We start from the raw sequence: 21,671 nt of genomic DNA on the forward strand, positions 1-21,671 counted from the left end.
CAACAGTTGCTGTGTAGCCATTGTAAAAGGGGCCTTCAATTTTTTAGTAGCTATTGAATTTTATTGCTCTAACTTTACCATATGCTGGCATGTTTAGCTTAACCATGCGAAAATGTGATTTTGTTGGGAAGAACTAAATAAGCCCCTTAAAACTCTGCCATCGACAATTATAAAAATAATGCAAATAAGATAGAAAACATTGTCATAAATATGTTCAAGATAATTAAGCCATCTGTGTCTCATATATTTTCATTTCTTTTACAATTGAAGAATCCAAATATGCAGGCGGCTCAGGATGTAGACGCCCTGATTCTTGGAATGGCTTCCCAGATCGCTGAAAATGAAGATAATGTTGTGATTGAAGATTTACGAGGTTAATATTTTTCAATTTTAATGCTGCTTTCTTGTGCAGTAGTTATGCTCCCGCTTTTAACTGTTTCATAGGAAAATTACCTAAACTTGCAGGATCCCGCTGTTTCACCAGCAAGACTGCATGGCTTATCACTATCGATCAATCTGAATCCCAGCAAGATTAAATGATGGTGGCTCAATCATTCATCCTTGCCAATCCACCCAATCTTGGACCACCATGCACGTGCTAGCAACGGCTCTCCCAACATGAGCTTGATAGGTTCATGTGCATACAGTGAAATAAGTATTGAGCACAGCACTAATTTTCTAAGTAAATGTATTTCTAAAGGTGCTATTGACATGAATTTCTTACTACATGTTGGTAACAACCCATCTAATCTACACAAGGAAAGAAATCAACCAATAAATGTCCATATATTTAGTTATGTGCAATAACAAGAAATGACAAAAGGAAGAAGTATTAAACCCACTTACGGAAATGTATATAATATTTACTAGAAAGCCATTAGAAGATGTTTCCTGTATATTTACTGTTGGTATGGAATTATTGGTGTGATATGCAGTACCTTTTGACCTCCAAACATGGTGTGTATTATGTCAGAATAGAAGATAGATGTATAATACAGAAAAAAGTCTTAAATTATAACTTTTAATACATTCTTTAAAAAATGACCTAGGTCCATTTTCTAAAAAAAACACACTAAATGCTCATAAAGCATTACACATGGACCACCAAGCTCAAATGGGTCCAAGTGTATGCTGTGGCACAATAAAAGGTGACTGACCCCAAAACTATGTACTAGACCCGATAAATAGTTGTCCTATTAAAGGACCAACAGTTGTCCTATTCTAGGACCAAAACCCAATTTGTATCAGATTAACAATAAAGACACATGAAGTTTCATAAACCTATGGGGACTGCCCATCAGGTAGATGTATAACTAGAAACAGGGCCAGTACACATTAATAATAACACTCTGAAGGGAGCAACCTTCACAGAAATTATACTTATCAATCACCCACTCCATTATATAGTAAAGGAATGCTCTCACCCATGTGTGTAGCTATGATCCTTGCATGATTTCCCACATTCATAGAATCACGCTCAGGGACGAAACAAAAGATGGTATAAACGCCCCCGACGCATTTCCTCTGGGCAGATTTATCAGGGGAGCACAAAACCTTGTGCGCATACATTGCGCCATTTCAACCATTAAACATGGTCACTGCTTGAAAAATATTTACCAAGAACAAGGCTAATTATAGCCACTAAACAAACTATTACATATATTAACATACTCAAGCGATCAAATGTTCACTTACCACGTCCAACTGTCCTCAGTTCATCTGTGGTGTGCTATACCTGCTCACCGCTCAAAAATCATCCCTTATATGGACAGCCAGAGCAGTGTGCTGGGAGGGTACGCTGGATTACTTCCGGGTCCGCCCACTTTTTTAGCGTCATCCTTCACAACATCTCCATACTGCTGTGGAACGCACAGAGTGCGCTCCTCACACAGATCCCTTCCTGAAAGCATGACATCAGCGCTATCACACCCATAGGACCGTCTCCCAATATCCACACTACTGAATGGAATGCAAATATGCCTTCCACTGCGTTCACTGCGGCGATTTTTAGCATAATCGTTAGCCATACTGGAATACACCAGTTTTCTATAAACAAAATCATGATGGGAGAGAAAGTAAAGAAAACACTCACTATCCCATGGTATCAATAGACAGCAAATGGTAACCTTAAGCCATTGTGTCATTCACCATACTAAGCAGTGTAAGGAAAAGTCCATCATCTCAAACCAATGACAAAAAACAGGCACCATCAATCCAAACTCAAAAATCATAAAAATGCCAGAATATCATAAAAAATAGAATAATTATGATATGCGGCGGGAGCAAAATTGAATATTAAATATTCATATCACATATAGATGTCAACCTACGATATCAATTTAGCTCCACCTACAGACAAGATGCCAACTACCACTTCCAAAAAGAATAAGAAACAGGACAGGATGGACAAATCGACAATTCTTATAGGGAGGGTTTTTCACCCAACAAAATACATGGCCCAAAGACATCCATAGTAAGACCAAATTATATGATGGAGCAAAAATCAGTCAGAAATAGGACCATAATAAAGCAACTCTCCATGGAATCCCTAATAACACCCTAGGTCTATATAGTGTTCTAACCATGACAAGCAGAGGTCGGCACCCTAAAAGGTAAAACCCGCCCATGGTGCCCCCGCTCCACGGCGGCTCTCCCTCCTATTATCGCCCTACAGTAGCCGTATCTATCGCACTAGCAGTAGCCAAAAAAGGTGCAAAGGAGAGCTGGTGTGTATTATGGGCTCCAAAGAGTTCAATTTTGATCTTATCTGAGCAGACTTAATTTTTCCAGTATTTCACAGACTTGTCTAAATGTTGTTGAGCAAACTTTAAATGTTACTGAACATGTTTTTTAATCAGTAATGGAGTCTTACGTGGTCAATGTGCAAATGGGCTATGGAAGTTGAGTACATTACTTATTGTTTTCTATGAAACAATAGTATCTGGTGATTCCAGGACTTTCTGTAGCTCTCCACATGTGGGTTTTGGCTCTTGGACAGCTCTTCAGATATTTCTTTTCACTCCTCTGTCTGAAATCTTGAGGGCAGCACCTGGTTGTAGCTGATGTAAGGTGAAATGATGTTATCTCTGCTTCTGGATTATGACACCTACAGTGCTCATTGTAGTCTTCAGTAGTTTTGAAATTCTTTTGTAACCAATGCAACAATAAGGTTGAAAAGGTCTCGAGATAACTCACTGGCTTTACCCATCACAAAATATTTCTTGTGTGGCACTTTGGTAATGAGCCACCTTTTTATGACAAATAGTAGTTGGAGTAGGAGAACTGTCCTGGTTTGTGCACTGCACAATGTGCATAGTGTTTACAAAAATTAGCCCTATGGCCTGAGTCATGCTTGACATAGGGAGTCACAATCACAAGGGCCTCCAATGACAAATAGTAGTTAGGATGGAGTAGAATTACTGTCCTGGTTTGTCCACTGCACAGTGTGCATAGTGTTTACAAAAATTAGCCCTATGGCTTGCGTCATGGTTGATGCAGGAAGTCCCCATCACAAGGGCCTCCAATGACAAACAGTAGTTAGGCTGGTGTAGTATTACTGTCCTGGTTTGTCCACCACTGCACAATGTGCATAGTGTTTACAAAAGTTAGCCCTATGGCCTGAGTCATGGTTGATGCAGGAAGGAAATGGTTTTATATGGGAAAGGGTGGACAGCAGTAGTCAACATCAACATTTTGGGGGAATTTAGTTTAACTTGCTTTCAACTGGAAAGATTGGAAATCCAGTCCTTGTCGAATTTAATCAGAGTAAGTCTGTCTGCATATTCTGTGGATTGGCGTGTGCATCTATCAGTGATGATTGCCCCAGCAAAACTGAAAACATGCTCTGACATCCCAATAGCAGCAGGCCAGCTTATCCAAGGTGTATAAGGAGCGGTCAATTCAAGTGTTCAGCTTGTACACCCAATAATTAAAGGGAACTGAAGTGTCTGAAAGGTCACAGGTATGGTCACTTAAGTACACCTTGACCATGTTGTGCAACATCTGCCTTCTTGGCATGGCTACAGGAACAGATAGCTCTTGCTGATGTGCTGGTTTATTGAAAATGGCCCAGTTTGTGCACATTCCCCCCCCCCCCCCCACCTTTGTTAGACATGGTGTTCATGTCTCTCTCCATTAATCCTTGTTGTTGAAAAGAGAAGGTAACTCTGCCGTAAGCATTGTCTGAGGGTGATGTTTTCAGCAACTGATCTGCAATGACCATCTTGAAGGATTCCATTGTGTAACCCTTAGGTGACTTCAAAAAGAGAGAAGGAAATTTCTCCTTGTACCATGGGTCCAGAAAGGTGGCCAACCAGTATAGGTTGTTGGATAAAATGTGTATACGCGAGGGTCTTCCACATCTACACATGAACTGTACCATGTGGGCCAAGCTGCAAACAGGCTAAGGTTCTGTGTCCCCACTAGGAGAAACAATACTCATCCTCTCCTCACGCTGACTCGCTTACTCCTCCACCTTCTCCTCTCCGGCCCATCCATGCTGGACAGACATGAAGCTGGGTTGATAGTCCCTTGTGTACTATTGGGAGTCCCCTCAGTAGCCGAGAAAAACAAGTCTTCACTCTCCTCATCCTCCTCATCATTATCACCAAATGTTGCCTCAGAATATTGGCTGGGCTGGGTAGTATCACCCATTGGGAAATCTGGCTCAATAGCCACATGCTGGGCAATCAAGTCTTCCTCTTTGAGATTATGATGTTTCAGCAGACACAGCAGCGGGGTGGTTTAGCTGATAACAGCCTGATCACCGTTCATGAGCTTGGTGCTGTACTCAAAGTTCTCAAGAATCTCACAAATGTCAGCGATCCACACCCACTTGACAGTTGTAATATGTTGTGACTGACACTCAGTCTGGCAGCAGGCTGAAGCTGGTATTCAGCTACTGCCCTCTGCTGCTCACTCACCTTGCCAACATATGATCAGCTTCAGCTGAGCGTGTTGCTGTTTTGCCGATGTCCCAGCTTGGTAATGATTAGAGATGAGCGAACCGGTCCCGGTTCGGCTCGAGGTCGGTTCGCCGAACGGAGCTCCCGTTTGAGTTCGGCTCGTCGAACGTTCGACGAACCGAACTCGAACTGCATAGGAAACAATGGCAGGCAATCACAAACACAGAAAAACACCTAGAAAACACCCTCAAAGGTGTCCAAAAGGTGACAAACAACTCACAACACAACACAAACACATGGGAAAGTGACAAGGACATATACTCATGCGAAAACAAAACAGCTGGACAAGGAAAAAGAGGAGGACACACAGATATATGAGTATATGCAAGGAAACATCGATTCCATTATTGTGCAACTTGAGCCCTGCTCATTTTAGGCTTCCAATCTTGATAAATTGCCTGAGCTCGCCACGTACGCCTTGGGGATCTTGTCGTGTCCTGCAGCCAGCGTTCTCTCGGAACCTGTGTTCAGTGCTGCTGGGGGTCTGCTGGCAGATAAGCACACGTGTCTGTCCACTGACAATGTGGACATGGCTCTCAGAGGACTTTTCTTCCTCTGGGTCAGCCAGGGGACGGGAAAGGCACGCGTATTTTTGAGAGTGCTTCATGCAAAGCATCTTTTTCATTTTGAAAAGGGGGGTCAACTGATGCCTGTCAAGTGGGGTGTGTGTGGCCCAGTTAGTGGAAACGAGGGAGACTGTGGTTGGAGTCCCATCGCTGTGTTTCTAAAAGAACCAAGATGAACAAGTCATGGCTCTCAGAGGACTTTTCTTCTCTTGGGTCAGCCAGGGGATGGGAAAGGCACGCGTATTTTTGAGAGTGCTTCATGCAAAGCATCTTTTTCTTTTTCAAAAGGGAAGGTCAACTGATGCCAGTCAAGTGGGGTGTGTGTGGCCCAGTTAGTGGAAACGAGGGAGACTGTGGTTGGAGTCCCCTCGCTGTGTTTCTAAAAGAACCAAGATGAACAAGTCATGGCTCTCAGAGGACTTTTCTTCCCCTGGGTCAGCCAGGGGACGGGAAAGGCACGCGTATTTTTGAGAGTACTTCATGCAAAGCATCTTTTTCTTTTTCAAAAGGGGGCTCAACCGATGCCAGTCAAGTCGGCTGTGTGTGGCCCAGTTAGTGGAAATGAGGGAGACTGTGGTTGGAGTCCCCTCGCTGTGTTTCTAAAAGAACCAAGATGAACAAGTCATGGCTCTCAGAGGACTTTTCTTCCCCTGGGTCATCCAGGGGACGGGAAAGGCACGCGTATTTTTGAGAGTGCTTCATGCCAAGCATCTTTTTCTTTTTCAAAAGGGAAGGTCAACTGATGCCAGTCAAGTGGGGTGTGTGTGGCCTAGTTAGTGGAAACGAGGGAGACTGTGGTTGGAGTCCCCTCGCTGTGTTTCTAAAAGAACCAAGATGAACAAGTCATGGCTCTCAGAGGACTTTTCTTCCCCTGGGTCAGCCAGGGGACGGGAAAGGCACGCGTATTTTTGAGAGTGCTTCATGCCAAGCATCTTTTTCTTTTTCAAAAGGGAAGGTCAACTGATGCCAGTCAAGTGGGGTGTGTGTGGCCCAGTTAGTGGAAACGAGGGAGACTGGTTGGAGTCCCCTCGTTGTGTTTCTAAAAGAACCAAGATGAACAAGTCATGGCTCTCAAAGGACATTTCTTCCCCTGGGTCAGCCAGGGGACGGGAAAGGCACGCGTATTTTTGAGAGTGCTTCATGCAAAGCATCTTTTTCTTTTTCAAAAGGAAAGGTCAACTGATGCCAGTCAAGTGGGGTGTGTGTGGCCCAGTTAGTGGAAATGAGGGAGACTGTGGTTGGAGTCCCCTCGCTGTATTTCTAAAAGAACCAAGATGAACAAGTCATGGCTCTCAGAGGACTTTTCTTCCCCTGGGTCAGCCAGGGGACGGGAAAGGCACGCGTATTTTTGAGAGTACTTCATGCAAAGCATCTTTTTCTTTTTTAAAAGGGGGCTCAACCGATGCCAGTCAAGTCGGGTGTGTGTGGCCCAGTTAGTGGAAAGGAGGGAGACTGTGGTTGGAGTCCCCTCGCTGTGTTTCTAAAAGAACCAAGATGAACAAGTCATGGCTCTCAGAGGACTTTTCTTCCCCTGGGTCATCCAGGGGACGGGAAAGGCACGCGTATTTTTGAGAGTGCTTCATGCCAAGCATCTTTTTCTTTTTCAAAAGGGAAGGTCAACTGATGCCAGTCAAGTGGGGTGTGTGTGGCCTAGTTAGTGGAAACGAGGGAGACTGTGGTTGGAGTCCCCTCGCTGTGTTTCTAAAAGAACCAAGATGAACAAGTCATGGCTCTCAGAGGACTTTTCTTCCCCTGGGTCAGCCAGGGGACGGGAAAGGCACGCGTATTTTTGAGAGTGCTTCATGCCAAGCATCTTTTTCTTTTTCAACAGGGAAGGTCAACTGATGCCAGTCAAGTGGGGTGTGTGTGGCCCAGTTAGTGGAAACGAGGGAGACTGTGGTTGGAGTCCCCTCGCTGTGTTTCTAAAAGAACCAAGATGAACAAGTCATGGCTCTCAGAGGACTTTTCTTCCCCTGGGTCATCCAGGGGACGGGAAAGGCACGCGTATTTTTGAGAGTGCTTCATGCCAAGCATCTTTTTCTTTTTCAAAAGGGAAGGTTAACTGATGCCAGTCAAGTGGGGTGTGTGTGGCCCAGTTAGTGGAAACGAGGGAGACTGTGGTTGGAGTCCCCTCGCTGTGTTTCTAAAAGAACCAAGATGAACAAGTCATGGCTCTCAGAGGACTTTTCTTCCCCTGGGTCATCCAGGGGACGGGAAAGGCACGCGTATTTTTGAGAGTGCTTCATGCAAAGCATCTTTTTCTTTTTCAAAAGTGGGGTCAACTGATGCCAGTCAAGTGGGGTGTGTGTGGCCCAATTAGTGGCAACGAGGGAGACTGTGGTTGGAGTCCCCTTACTGTGTTTTACATGCTTTTAGAAGGGCATGACATGGCTTAGAGCAGGGGTGGGCAATTAATTTTCCCATGGGGCCGCATGAGAAATTGGGATTGGTTTAGAGGGCCGGACTAATATAATTACCTCAGTTCTACCCAATATATTACATCACTACACCCCCTCCATATACTACACCTGTAATAAACTACACCACTACACCCCTATATACTATACCTGTATTATACTACACTCCCTCCATATACCTGTAATATACTACACCCCCATATACACCTGTATTATACTACACCACTATATAATACACCTCCGATATACTACATCATTACACCCCTATATACTACACCTGTAATATACTACATCACTACACCCCATATACTACACCTGTAATATACTACACCTCCATATAGCACACCTGTAATATACTACACCTCCATATAGTACACCTGTAATATACTACATCACTACACCCCATATACTACACCTGTAATATACTACACCTCCATATAGCACACCTGTAATATACTACATCACTACATCCCATATAGCACACCTGTAATATACTACAACTCCATATAGCACACCTGTAATATACTACAACTCCATATAGTACACCTGTAATATACTACATCACTACACCCCTATATACACCTGTAATATACTAAATCACTACACCCCTATATACACCTGTAATATACTACATCACTACACCCCATATACTACACCTGTAATATACTACACCTCCATATAGAACACCTGTAATATACTACATCACTACATCTCATATAGCACACCTGTAATATACTACAACTCCATATAGCACACCTGTAATATACTACAACTCCATATAGTACACCTGTAATATACTACATCACTACACCCCTATATACACCTGTAATATACTACATCACTACACCCCATAGACTACACCTGTAATATACTACACCTCCATATAGCACACCTGTAATATACTACACCTCCATATAGCACACCTGTAATATACTACATCACTACATCCCATATAGCACACCTGTAATATACTACACCTCCATATAGCACACCTGTAATATACTACACCTCCATATAGCACACCTGTAATATACACCTCCATATAGCACACCTGTAATATACACCTCCATATAGCACACCTGTAATATACTACACCTCCATATAGTACACCTGTAATATACTGCACCTCCATATAGCACACCTGTAATATACACCTCCATATAGCACACCTGTAATATACACCTCCATATAGCACACCTGTAATATACTACACCTCCATATAGTACACCTGTAATATACTGCAACTCCATATAGCACACCTGTAATATACTACACCTCCATATAGCACACCTGTAATATACTACACCCCCATATGTCACACACCCTGCTTCCCATACAGCCTGCACCCCCATATCACACACACTACACCCCATACAGCCTGCACCCCCATATCACACACACTACACCCCCATATGTCACACACCATGCCCACATATCTCACCCTGCCTGTACCCCAACTTACCCCTCTCAAACACTCTGCACCCATTCACATCCTTCTGTCAGTCTGCAGCCCTCATATGCACTCACCCTGCAGCTCCATCTTCCCTCATATGCACTCACCCTGCAGCCCCCCTCCCCCTCATGTCCCCTCTTTTCTTATTACCAGTCATCATGTGTCCACATCTCCTTCAGGATTCACTATCTTTGCTTTCTGCCCGGCATCCTGTGTCTCCTCCCACACAGTCACATGGGCGTGACATCATCGCAGGTCCTGGAAGATGAATTATTCTGTCTGCTGTGCTGCTTCTTCTCCTGCACTGACTGTGCGGACCTGCACAGGATCTCTCCCTGCTCGGCACGCTGCAGCCCGGCTCCACTGCACCGGCTGAAGACGGGCGGGCCGGTCACAGAGAGCAGGCGGGCCGGATGTGGCCCGCGGGCCGCCCCTTGCCCAGGTCTGGCTTAGAGGTTGACTTTCAGCATCTGGAAACTGTTGGCTACCAAAATGCTGCCTTTCCAACCTTTTTAACCGAGGAATTTCGAGACCTTATGCCCATCGCAGTGCCCCAAGAGCCGATGCCCAGGCGCCACTCCTTCTCCAACAAAGGCGTGCACGCGTTACACCAGCATGTCGCACTAAACATCACTGATTCATTGAGAAACTCTGTGTGACAGGGTGCATTTCACCACAGATAATTGGCCCAGTAAGAATGGACAGGGGCGTTACATGTCGCTGACTGGGCAATGGGTTACTGTGGGGAGAGATGGAGAAGGGTCTGCTGTACAAGTCTTGCCATCCCCACGAGTTGTGTCAATCCTTCTTCTGTATGTAGAAGTTAATACACTGCTTCTGCCTCTTCAACCTCGTGTGGGTCCTCCACCTTGGCGCAAACCCTGTGTGGTCAGGCCACCCTTCCTTGTAACTGCGCACAAGGACTACCACACACCTCCTTACTATGCTGGCAGCAGAGCTCAATGCCATCAGGCGGTCAAAGGTTTACTTTGAAATGTATGGGAAATGTGAGTCACACCGCTGAGAAGTTGTGGACGGTTAGCTCTGGAGACCGAGTTTCATCAATGGTTGTCTCCACTCAACCAGCAGCCAGGGAAGGCCGGGTGCGACAATGATGCAAACATGGGTGCGGCCCTTCGCTGTGACAATGTGACACACGTGCCTTGTGTGGTTCACGTGTTGAACCTGGTTGTCCAGCAATTTTTAAAGCACTATCCTGGCCCACATGGCCTTCTGCAGAGAGCACGGTGTATTGCCTTCCTTGATCCACACACTCAGATGGGCTGTAAATGATAGGCTAGAGGGAAGCCACTCACCAAGCAGGACCCCTAGAACCCTGAAACCCTTTAACCCCTATACAGGGATTAGGAATTACACAGGGCCCAAGGTGATTAATACCTGTGGAAGGCTGCAGTTCCAGAGAATAGTAGTCAGGCAGGGTCAAAACATTAATTGAGGAACAGGAACAGAATGGGACGGCCAGGACTTAATCAGAAAACAAGCAGAGGTGAAATGCGGATCGGCCAACAAGGTACAACAGCAAGCAGGAAAATTAGTCAGGTAACAAGCACACAAAATCATAAAACTGAACTGGGGGTAAAATTAACCAGAGGTTCATAGCTATGTCTGGCAGTGGTCTGCAGACAGGATGGGCATAAAAAAGGGTGTGGTGTCTTCCCATTGGTTGTAGCTGAATGATGGTATTTCATCTGTGAGATACCCACCAGCTACATTCAGCCAGAGATTCTGCATCTGTCAAGGTAATGCAGCCCAGTGGGTGAGCATAACCTGCGTCCACCTGCACCGCTGGCATCGACTCCTCTCCCATCATCAGCACTATGCATGAAAGGAACACGTTGTCACCTGGCGACCGGAGTACAAATTGACGGAGAGTACTCCGTTGGTGACTTAACAGCCGTGTGCGGCAATGATGCAAACCTGGCTGCGGGCCATCGTCAGGGCAATGTGACACACGTGCCTTGTATGGCTCATGTGTTGAACCTAATTCTCCAGCAATTTTTAAAACACCATCCCGGCCTACATGGCCTTGTGCAGTGGGCACGCTCGCTATGTGCTCACTTCCATCGTGCGCACACAGCAGCTCAACAACTTTCATCACTCCGGAAGTCTTAGGGTCTGGCAGTTAAACGCCGGAAATGCGATGTTCCGACACGCAGGAATTGGAATCTGCACATGTTGCAGCGTGTGTGGCAGCACCGCAGAGCCCTGCTGAAATACGGTATGACATATAGCCTGGGATAACTTGATCCAGACGTGGTGCAGATCACGCTGCTGGAGTGGTGTCAGATCAAGGACCTATGCACCCTGCTACACAGTTTACAAATGTCGACGAAGATGTTTAGCACTGGCAATGTCATTCTCAGCGTGACAATTCTGGTCATCTACATGATGGAGCACACTGTAATTATTATTCGTAGTCAGGTGTTGGGACAAGAGGAAGGGGAGGAAGTACAGAAGGAGTCATATGCGGAAGGGATAACAAGATCTACGAGGTCCAGATGGTCAGCGGCACCTATGCGGCAGTCATGGTGAGGGAGAGGGATTAACAAGGGTGCATAGTATCAGCAAAAAGTGTTGAGGAAAGTGCAGGAGCCCATGAAGAAATGGAGGACGAACTGGCGATGGGCATGGAAGACTCAGCAGATGAGTGAGAGCTTGCTCACATTTCGGTTGTGCGAGGTTGTGGGGAGAGGGCAGAGGAAGGATGCACGATTCTCACCTCTCTGCCACCAACACACCAAGGACTTGGTCCTCCTGGATGAACAAGACACATGAGCGCCTTCTTGCTGCACTACCTACATGACCCTCGGATTGTACGAATTCGAAGTAATCCTGAATACTGGGTTGCCACACTGTTAGATCCCCGGTACAAGACAAAATTTGGCGAAATAATTCCTGCCATAGAAATGGACGCACGTATACAGGAGTATCTGCAGAATGTGGTACGCAATCTTAGATCTGCTTTTCCACTAAACACCAGTGCTGCACAGAGTGAATCTCAACGCTTTGTCATGGATAGGAGGAAATGGTCTTTTCCTTGTCCACATCGGAGGGACCGAGGGATGGCTGCTGTGCTGAGATGGCATTGAGTACGATGTCCCTGCAGAGTTGCACTTTTGGTCATATACCAAAATGAGTTGAAAAAGGACAGATGCTGGTGGAAAGGGGAACAGGTGTGTTGGAAAGGGGAAAAAAGTTTTGGTCCGTGGATTTGGTGGTTAAGCAAAAGTAACATTTGATGAAGAAACACCATCTGTTACAGTGGGACTGGCAGATTTGGATAAGGTGGTATATACTATGTTACCGCTATATAACGAAAATTAATAAGAAAAGAAAGAGAAAGGTATATATCCCCATCAGCAGTCAGTGTCCACCGTGCTCCCAGTTGGAAAAGGAGAGGTTGGCAACTGGAAGGTTTGGTGGAGGATACAGAGCTGTGTGGCTATGAAACTAATAGTAGCCTGAACCGAGTTAGACGCCATTCGGATCTGGAGACTGGGAGCCCTGTTAGCGTCACAGGGTCCACATGCCCACCCAGCCCAGGAACTCCCTGTTAACAACACAGGAGCCATTGAGTATGCTGAACGTGTGCGTAGGGGCCACACCTGTGGACAGCAGGCGCATCAGCAGCAGCAGGCCTGTTAATGCCACTGGGCTGCACAAGCAGGACTGGTAGGACAGGAGCTGGTCTTAACCGTTCTGCGTTACCAACTGTGGTGGTGGCCTGCATCGACACCCTATCCCTGCCTACCTCTGGCCTAAAGCCGCAATGGGTTCAACACATGGAGGTGTGCTCTTTCGGAGCATAATAGAAGAATGCGCACCTCCTTGTTGGCTCCAGCCCCTTTTATAACCTGGGTCTGCCCCAAACCAGGGTGAACCACAATGAACCTCCTGGAGACAAAAGTAGAGTGACACGTCATGAGTGGCATAACTAGCGTCCTATTTGGAACCGCAACTTCAATGATGACCTCATGGCTGCCATGACCCAAACACCTCACCAGTCATCATCTGACCATCAATAATGCGGTGACAAGTCATAGGGGTGGGTCTCTGCAAGCCATTTGGGAGTGGCCTGGCCACATCGTCAGGACACCTGATGCCCTGTGGTCTATATGGGACCACCACATCAGGGGCAGGGCCAAAGAGTTCATTACCGGACCTAGTCTCTGATGCAGTAAGTGCCTGAGCATGCCCAGTAGCATGAAATACAGTCTCTGAAAAAAGACTATCAGCTTTAGCATGGTGTCTAGGCACAAAACAGGACTTAGACCCGGCACGGAATGCAAGCACCTGTGCAAAGAGGCTTTTGACACTTAGTGTGGGAGCATGCGCTGTATCCCGAAATGAAGACTTAGCGTCAGGAATGGCACAGTCAGGCTGAGCATAGTCACTAGGCGAAACACTGTAGTTAGGCTGCAGCTGGGGTAAATCGGCACACGCATGCGCACTAGCTGCCTCTCCACACTTAGACGTGGAGGAGAAATTGCTCTTCGGGTGTGAACTTGGAGATGCTGTCTATGAACAGAAGGAAAAGCTAAAGGAAGCCTGACTTTCTATCCCTCCGAATTAACAAATGCAGCAATGAATTCCCTGAGTTTGCTATAACATTAGCGTAGCAAAATGTGCATGAGGGTGTCATGTAGAGGTGGTAAAAATAGCTTGGCACCAGTGGGGCACTAATGGAATACAACAGCCAGTTCTATGATGCCACTAAATGGCAGTATTTTTTGCTATCATTATAGCTTATTAAAAACAGAGCAGGAGGGTGTCATGCACAGGTGCTGCACATAGATTTGCACTAGTGTGACTAGACAAAAGTCCAATAGTCACGTTTAGGATGCCACTAGGTTCACTGACTGTTTGCTAGTATAATGGCTTAGTTAAAAAGAGTTTGAGTGTGCAATGCAGGCAGACGTGCTGCAAATATCTTTCCACTAGTGTGACTACACAAAAGTACAATAGCCACGTTTAGGATGCCACTAGGTACACTGACTGTTTGCTAGTATAATGGCTTAGTTAAAAAGAGTTGGAGTGTGCAATGCAGGCAGACGTGCTGCAAATATCTTTCCACTAGTGTGACTACACAAAAGTACAATAGCCACGTTTAGGATGCCACTAGGTACACTGACTGTTTGCTAGTATAATGGCTTAGTTAAAAAGAGTTGGAGTGTGCAATGCAGGCAGACGTGCTGCAAATATCTTTCCACTAGTTTGACTACACAAAAGTACAATAGTCACGTTTAGGATGCCACTAGGTACACTGACTGTTTGCTAGTATAATGGCTTAGTTAAAAAGAGTTTGAGTGTGCAATGCAGGCAGACGTGCTGCAAATATCTTTCCACTAGTGTGACTACACAAAAGTACAATAGCCACGTTTAGGATGCCACTAGGTACACTGACTGTTTGCTAGTATAATGGCTTAGTTAAAAAGAGTTGGAGTGTGCAATGCAGGCAGACGTGCTGCAAATATCTTTCCACTAGTTTGACTACACAAAAGTACAATAGCCACGTTTAGGATGCCACTAGGTACACTGACTGTTTGCTAGTATAATGGCTTAGTTAAAAAGAGTTGGAGTGTGCAATGCAGGCAGACATGCTGCAAATATCTTTCCACTAGTTTGACTACACAAAAGTACAATAGCCACGTTTAGGATGCCACTAGGTACACTGACTGTTTGCTAGTATAATGGCTTAGTTAAAAAGAGTTTGAGTGTGCAATGCAGGCAGACGTGCTGCAAATATCTTTCCACTTGTGTGACTACACAAAAGTACAATAGCCACGTTTAGGATGCCACTAGGTACACTGACTGTTTGCTAGTATAATGGCTTAGTTAAAAAGAGTTTGAGTGTGCAATGCAGGCAGACGTGCTGCAAATATCTTTCCACTTGTGTGACTACATAAAAAAGTACAATAGCCACCTTTAGGATGCCACTAGGTACACTGACTGTTTGCTAGTATAATGGCTTAGTTAAAAAGAGTTGGAGTGTGCAATGCAGGCAGACATGCTGCAAATATCTTTGCACTAGTGTGACTACACAAAAGTCCAATAGCCACGTTTAGGATGCCACTAGGTACACTGACTGTTTGCTAGTATAATGGCTTAGTTATAATGAGTTGGAGTGTGCAGAGGACAGGAGGGTACAGTGCCAGGATTGTGGGGCTCTGGGTAGAGGAAAGGAAGCCTGCCTTTCTATTCCCTCCTAATGGGGAAATGCAGGGAGGAAATCCCTGACCTTTGCTACACAGACGCTGTCTCTGTTTTCAGGACCTGTCATCTATGGCTCTGACCCTGCCGGTACGAGCCCTTAAAAGGACTGATAGAAAGTGCTATCCCTAAGCTGTCCAGCGCTGTGTATGGAGCGCATACAGCTGTATCAGTGATAGGACAAAAGACGGAGCTGCCCAAGTGATGTCTGACACCAAGGACGCAGAAGAGATAATGGCGTCCTGGAGGAAAATGTCCGGTTTTATAATGCAGGGACATGTGACATGGACATCATATTACACATGCCGTTGCTTCTCTGGCTAAAAGTCCACTTAGCTGTGTGTGTGTCTGGGATTGGCTGACATGCTGGCCCGCCCCACAAGACGCGCGCGCTTAGGGAAGGAAGACAAGGAAAAAAAAAAAAAAAAAAGGCGATCGCCATTATACAAACAGCAGTGATCTGAAGGCGCTGTTCCCGCACACTATACACTGAAATGTCATAATAGTGTGAGTCACAGAGTGACTTACACTATTACAGCGGAAAGCCAGCTAGGAATTAGCTGTTTTTTTGCTGCTAGAACCGTTCTCGAACGTTTCTAGAACTATCGAGCTTTTGCAAAAAGCTCGAGTTCTAGTTCGATCTAGAACAGGCCCCAAAATCACTCGAGCCTAGAACTGGAGAACCTCGAACCGCGAACCGCTCTTAACTCTAGTAATGATGGAGAGGTTAATTCAGCAGAGCATGAGGAGCAGGAGGATGAGGGGAGACAGGAAGTGGCATATAATGAGCAGAAATCGTGATAGTAGTTGGGCCCACTATTTTTGGCATTGGTAGGATGTGTGATGTTCCAGTTTGCAATTTTTTCCCAGTCTCCACCAGGTTCACCCAGTGTGCTATGAGAGATATGTATTGACCCTGTCATCTACAACTTGTCCACATGTCTTTTGTTAGGCGGACCTTCCCGGTTACGGCATTGGTCAGGGCACAGTGTAGTTTGTTTAACACATGCTTGTGTAACGCGGGGATGACACACCGGGCAAAATAGTGGTGGCTGGGAACACTGTATCGTGGGGCAGTCACAGCCAAGAGATCATGGAAACACTGTGTCCCCGCAAGCCTAAATGGCAACATCTCCACAGCTAGCAGTTTGGCAATGTGCGAGTTTAGGTTTTGTGCCTGTGGGTGCATGGCTGGGTATTTATACTTCCTTTTGAAGTTCTCAGGCACGGACAACTGGACACTTTGCTGGGACAAGGAAGTGGATATGGTTGATGTTTCTTTTGTTTGTGTAATCACAGCTTGTGGGCAGGATGTATGAGCACCTGCTTCCTGGACAGCAGATTGTGAAGGATATAGCACAGGTGACCCGCAGACACAAATTTGGTACCCTGGTGTTCTGCCCACCTAATGGGGTTCTTGGCTGCCATGTGGTTCCGCATAATGGTGGTGCTTCCAGACAGCGGCTTAACACCCCCTTGCCCTCACTTGGGCGACAGTGATGGTGCTCTTCGGAACAGTTGACCCAGTTCTCACTCTGGGCATACCACTACCCCTTGGTGCCTGTGTTGGCGCTACATATCCATTTTCCTCTGTGTTGCTGTGCTGGCGATGCATGTCAACGGTCCAGGTCAGATCAGTGGACTTATCATTGACCACTTCGTCTTCCATCTCATCCTCCTTCCCAGTTGAAATTGTAGGCTGATCTTATGGCAACTGTGTCTCACCATTATCAGCCTCCATCTTTGGAGACAGTAAATCATGTTCCTCAAACTGGCTTTCTTCTGGCCGTAGGTCCTCAAATACTTGATCATCAATGCACGCCACCTCCTCAGGTCCCTCTTCAATACTGCACAGTGAGAGGCCAGAGCCAACCAACAGATACATACAGCACAGATTCTCAGAGTGGCCAAGCTTGGGATCATATGTCTCCTGTGCCTCATGATGGGGTGAGGAAGGAAGACCAGGTGGAATATTGGATGGGCCAGCCTTCTGTGTATCTACAGTAGACTGTGTGGTCGTGGAGGATTTGTTGCTGCTTGAGAAATGCAAAGAGGCCTTGTCTGCCATCCAAGACTAAATCTGCTCTCACTCATCTTGCTTCCACACATGTTTACGCTCCCGACTGACAACACCATGCCCATGTCCACATCCCTGTTCCTTAACAACTGGCTTTTTTGTCATTTTAAGTTTTGGTAACATATTTGAAGATGTTGATGGGCCAAGCCAAGCAAACTTTGACCCCGAAAATATTGTGGAAAAAGTACCACCAGTGAGTACTTTGTACCAGGCAACCCAAATTGCTACAGTACTGCTTTGTATTTGTAAAGGACACTAGCAACGTATTAATGTGGCTGATGTGGATGCCACAAGCCAAGCTGTGAACCCCTAAACATTGTGGAAACAGGACCGGTGCATTTAGTGTATCAGGCAGGACTAAATGCTAGAGTACTGCTTTGTATTTGCAAAGGACACTAGCAGTGTATTAATGTGGATGATGTGAATGCTACAAGCCAGACTGTGAACCCCTAAATTTTGTGGAAACCGGTCCCAATTCCCTACCTAATCTACAATCTCTCCCTCCCTGCTGTGACCTTGTTCAGTAGTTTCAGCTCTTAAAAAATCTATTGTATTCTGGATGGTACTATGGAGGTAGTAACATGCTCCTTTAAACTCTGTCCCTGCTCGAAAATCTGTCCCTCTCTATACTACACTGACCTATTCACTGCAGGTAGCCCTGAAATGGGCTTTTGTGTTATTAAGAGGCCTAACACTGTCCCTAGCAGTTGCTTACTCTATCACTATACTGATACAACGCTGGCTCCAGATGCATGTGCGAAAAATGGCAGCAGAAGGACTTTTATTGACCCTGCAATGCTGCGTAGCCAACCATCACAGTAATGCCACAACCAAGACGGCTTGGTTAATAAGCCCAGCATGTTTAGTGGCTGCAAATTGGGCGCCAAATCTGCTGGGCAGGACATACGAATATACCGAGGCGAGTACGCAAAAACTCACAATATAACAAGTAATACGAATGCTGCATTATCTGTGCGAGTAGCAGATGGTAACGATTATACTCGCTCATCACAAATAGTCAGAAAATGAGTGACGTGTTCAATACTTACTTTAGAAGCTGTTTATGAGGTCGCTGATTTTGGGTCAGTGGGATGGCAGCCAGTCCATGCATTAAGGTGCAAGTTCGGACCAATGTACATGAATGTCTGACTGAGCCATAATTCAATTTGATCACCTGAGTGACTAAACAAAATAGATGACAAAAAATGGTTTAAAGTTGTGTATGTCAGGGTATATAAAATAGTAGTTAGCCCAACAAATTACAGGCACCCAAAGAAATAAACCTCTTTGTGCTTAAAAGGACTGTCCAGCAGTGTTGGGATTTTTGTCAATCATTACAGCTTACTGAATCTTAACAGTATGTGATATATACAATTTTGGAATCTGGATCCTCTTACCAATTTCAACTGTCATCAAGTGACTACAAGTATGTAATTTGCATAATTGCGGTCACACACTGACTTGATTGAACTGGAGTAGATGAGAATCTCATCAGCATGTAACCACAAGTTTACAGATCACATAACTGTCATCATGTGAAGACCATTAACACTGCAAAAAGTGCTAAATAGAGATGAGTGGATCAATGTGTGGAGGATCTATTTGTGTGTAAAGTCTTGAAATCCACGGATTTAAAGTTTTCAATTAAAAAGAAAAAATGTCCAGCACCATTTCACACATGATGCACACTATATGATCAAGGTAATGGTGTCTAGAGTGGCAGCGCGGGATTTCTCAAAATGCCCTGCAATAATCTGATCACATGGCGAAGGTCAGCCAAAGGGGCACTATCACAGGCAGTATAAAACATTGAAAGTGACCATAGAACAAGATTTTATGCTAACCCCTTCACGACCTTTGACGGATCTATCCGTCATGGAATGTGTCACGTTAAGCCCCGCCCCCTGCCACGGACAGGCGGCGCCGATCGGCACACATATCAGCTGTTTTCAACAGCTGACATGTGTGCCTGCATGTTGCGAGTGGAATCGCTTCAACTTGCAACATTTAACCCCTTAAATCTCGCTGTCAAAGTCTGGCAGCGAGATCTATATGTGCACGGCCATGATTTTTACTTACCGCCGCCCCCACCGGAAGTCACATGCGTGATCACATGACTTTCGGTGGTTGCCATGGTAGCACAGGGTCATGTGATGACGCCTGCAGCTATGACGTTTCACTTTCGTTTTCACCCGGCCCGCAGCCGAATGAAACAGGAAGTGACCGTATCTGCTGTTTACAGCTGTATAGCTGTGATCAGCAGATAGATCAGAGCGATCGGATTGCTGATCGCTATAGCCCCCTAGGGGGACTAGTAACATTTAAAAAAAAATTCAAAAAAGTTTTAAAAAATAAAAAAAACACAACAAGCCTAAAAGTTCAAATCACCCCCTTTCACCCCATTGAAAATTAAAGGGTTAAAAAATAAATAAATATACAAATATTTGGTATCGCCGCGTTCAGAAATGCCCAATCTATCAAAATATAAAATCAATTAATCTGATTGATAAACGGCGTAGTGGCAAAAAAATTCCAAACGCCAAAATTACGTTTTTTTGTCGCCACATGTTTTACGCAAAATGCAATAACAGGCGATCAAAACGTAGCATCTGCGCAAAAATGGTACCATTAAAAATGTCAGCTCAAGATACAAAAAATAAGCTGTCACTGAGCTATAGATGCCGAAAAATGAGAACGCTACGTGTTTTGGAAAATGGCGCAAAACGCACTTTTATTGGACAAACTTGTGAATTTTTTTTAACCCCTTAGATACAAGTAAACCTATACATGTTTGGTGTCTACAAACCGACCTGAGGCATCACAATGACGCATCAGTTTTACCATATAGTGAACACGGTGAATAAAACATCCCAAAAACTATTGTGCGATCACACTTTTTTTGCAGTTTTTCCACACTTGGAATTGTTTTGCTGTTATCCAGTACACTATATGGTAAAACCTATGGTTTCATTTAAAAGTACAACTCGTCCCGCAAAAAACAAGCCCTTATATGGCAAGATTGACGGAAAATTAAAAAAGTTACGGCTCTCGGAAGAAGGGGAGCAAAAAACAAAAACGCAAAAACGGAAAGTGCCCAGGGGCTGAAGGGGTTAAAAAACAACAAGGCAACAACCCTTCTGTGTAGGGATAGGCGCCCTCAGAGCACACGGGATAGGGATAGATAAAGGCCTCATGTGATTGTGGTGTACTACTTCAGTGCTGATGTATCATTTTAAAAATGGGAGTGATAGTTGCAGTCTTTAAGTAGAAATCCAAGGCTCACGTGATATAGCGTGAACTGTTACAGCAGTCTCAGGATCACCACTCAAAGTATGTCCGTGAATGAACACATCTGTGATATGCAGCATCAACAGCACCATTAAAGTGTGTTCCAAATGCAAAGCATTTATCGTCTAACTTTCTATCTATTTAGTCTCATAATCTAAGCTATTTTCTAATATACATGCTTTAAAAATTCCCTACCATTACTTATCTTCACTAACTACAGCTAAGGTGTTTTTTTTCTATTTCCTATCTGATGATGATTCATTTGAGTAACCAGTGCATGCCGGGATATTCAAAGTGTCATCCAGGGGCAGAGGCTGCGGTCACTGTCTCCTTCCTGAAATGAAGTGTCATCAGTCCCAATCCCCTTACCAGCTACCCCTCGTGCATTGCCCCCCCCCCGTGCGCTGTCTTCCTTGTGCAGTATCTCATTCCATGCCCTCCGATGAGCACTACATCTGGATAGTTGTAAGCTTTTGAACACACTACAAAATAAAAACTTCTTCCATTTGATAATTTGGAAGACACAATAGTCAGCCTTTGTTCTTTGAAGTCATGGTTCAGGAGGAGATGGACAACAATTCTGATGCCATTTTGTGTGGCAGAAACTGAGAGCCAAGGTGGTAGAAACACTGTCCTTGCTATTAGCACTCTGATCCAGGCCAAACCTCAAGGTGG

The 21,671-nt window shown here is 45.1% G+C and overlaps 1 protein-coding gene across 1 annotated transcript in view; it reads left to right on the forward strand.

Annotated features, from left to right (window-relative positions):
• Positions 1–21,671, forward strand: part of LOC142303863 (dual oxidase 1-like) — a 421,125-nt gene that overhangs the window by 121,421 nt on the left and 278,033 nt on the right. The window contains exon 11 of the mRNA XM_075345668.1: positions 271–373. Within this exon, the coding sequence (XP_075201783.1) occupies positions 271–373 (103 nt within the window). The remainder of the gene's footprint in view (positions 1–270; positions 374–21,671) is intronic.

This window comes from Anomaloglossus baeobatrachus, chromosome 4 (assembly GCF_048569485.1).
Source record: "Anomaloglossus baeobatrachus isolate aAnoBae1 chromosome 4, aAnoBae1.hap1, whole genome shotgun sequence".
In the NCBI taxonomy this organism is placed as follows: Eukaryota; Metazoa; Chordata; class Amphibia; order Anura; family Aromobatidae; genus Anomaloglossus; species Anomaloglossus baeobatrachus.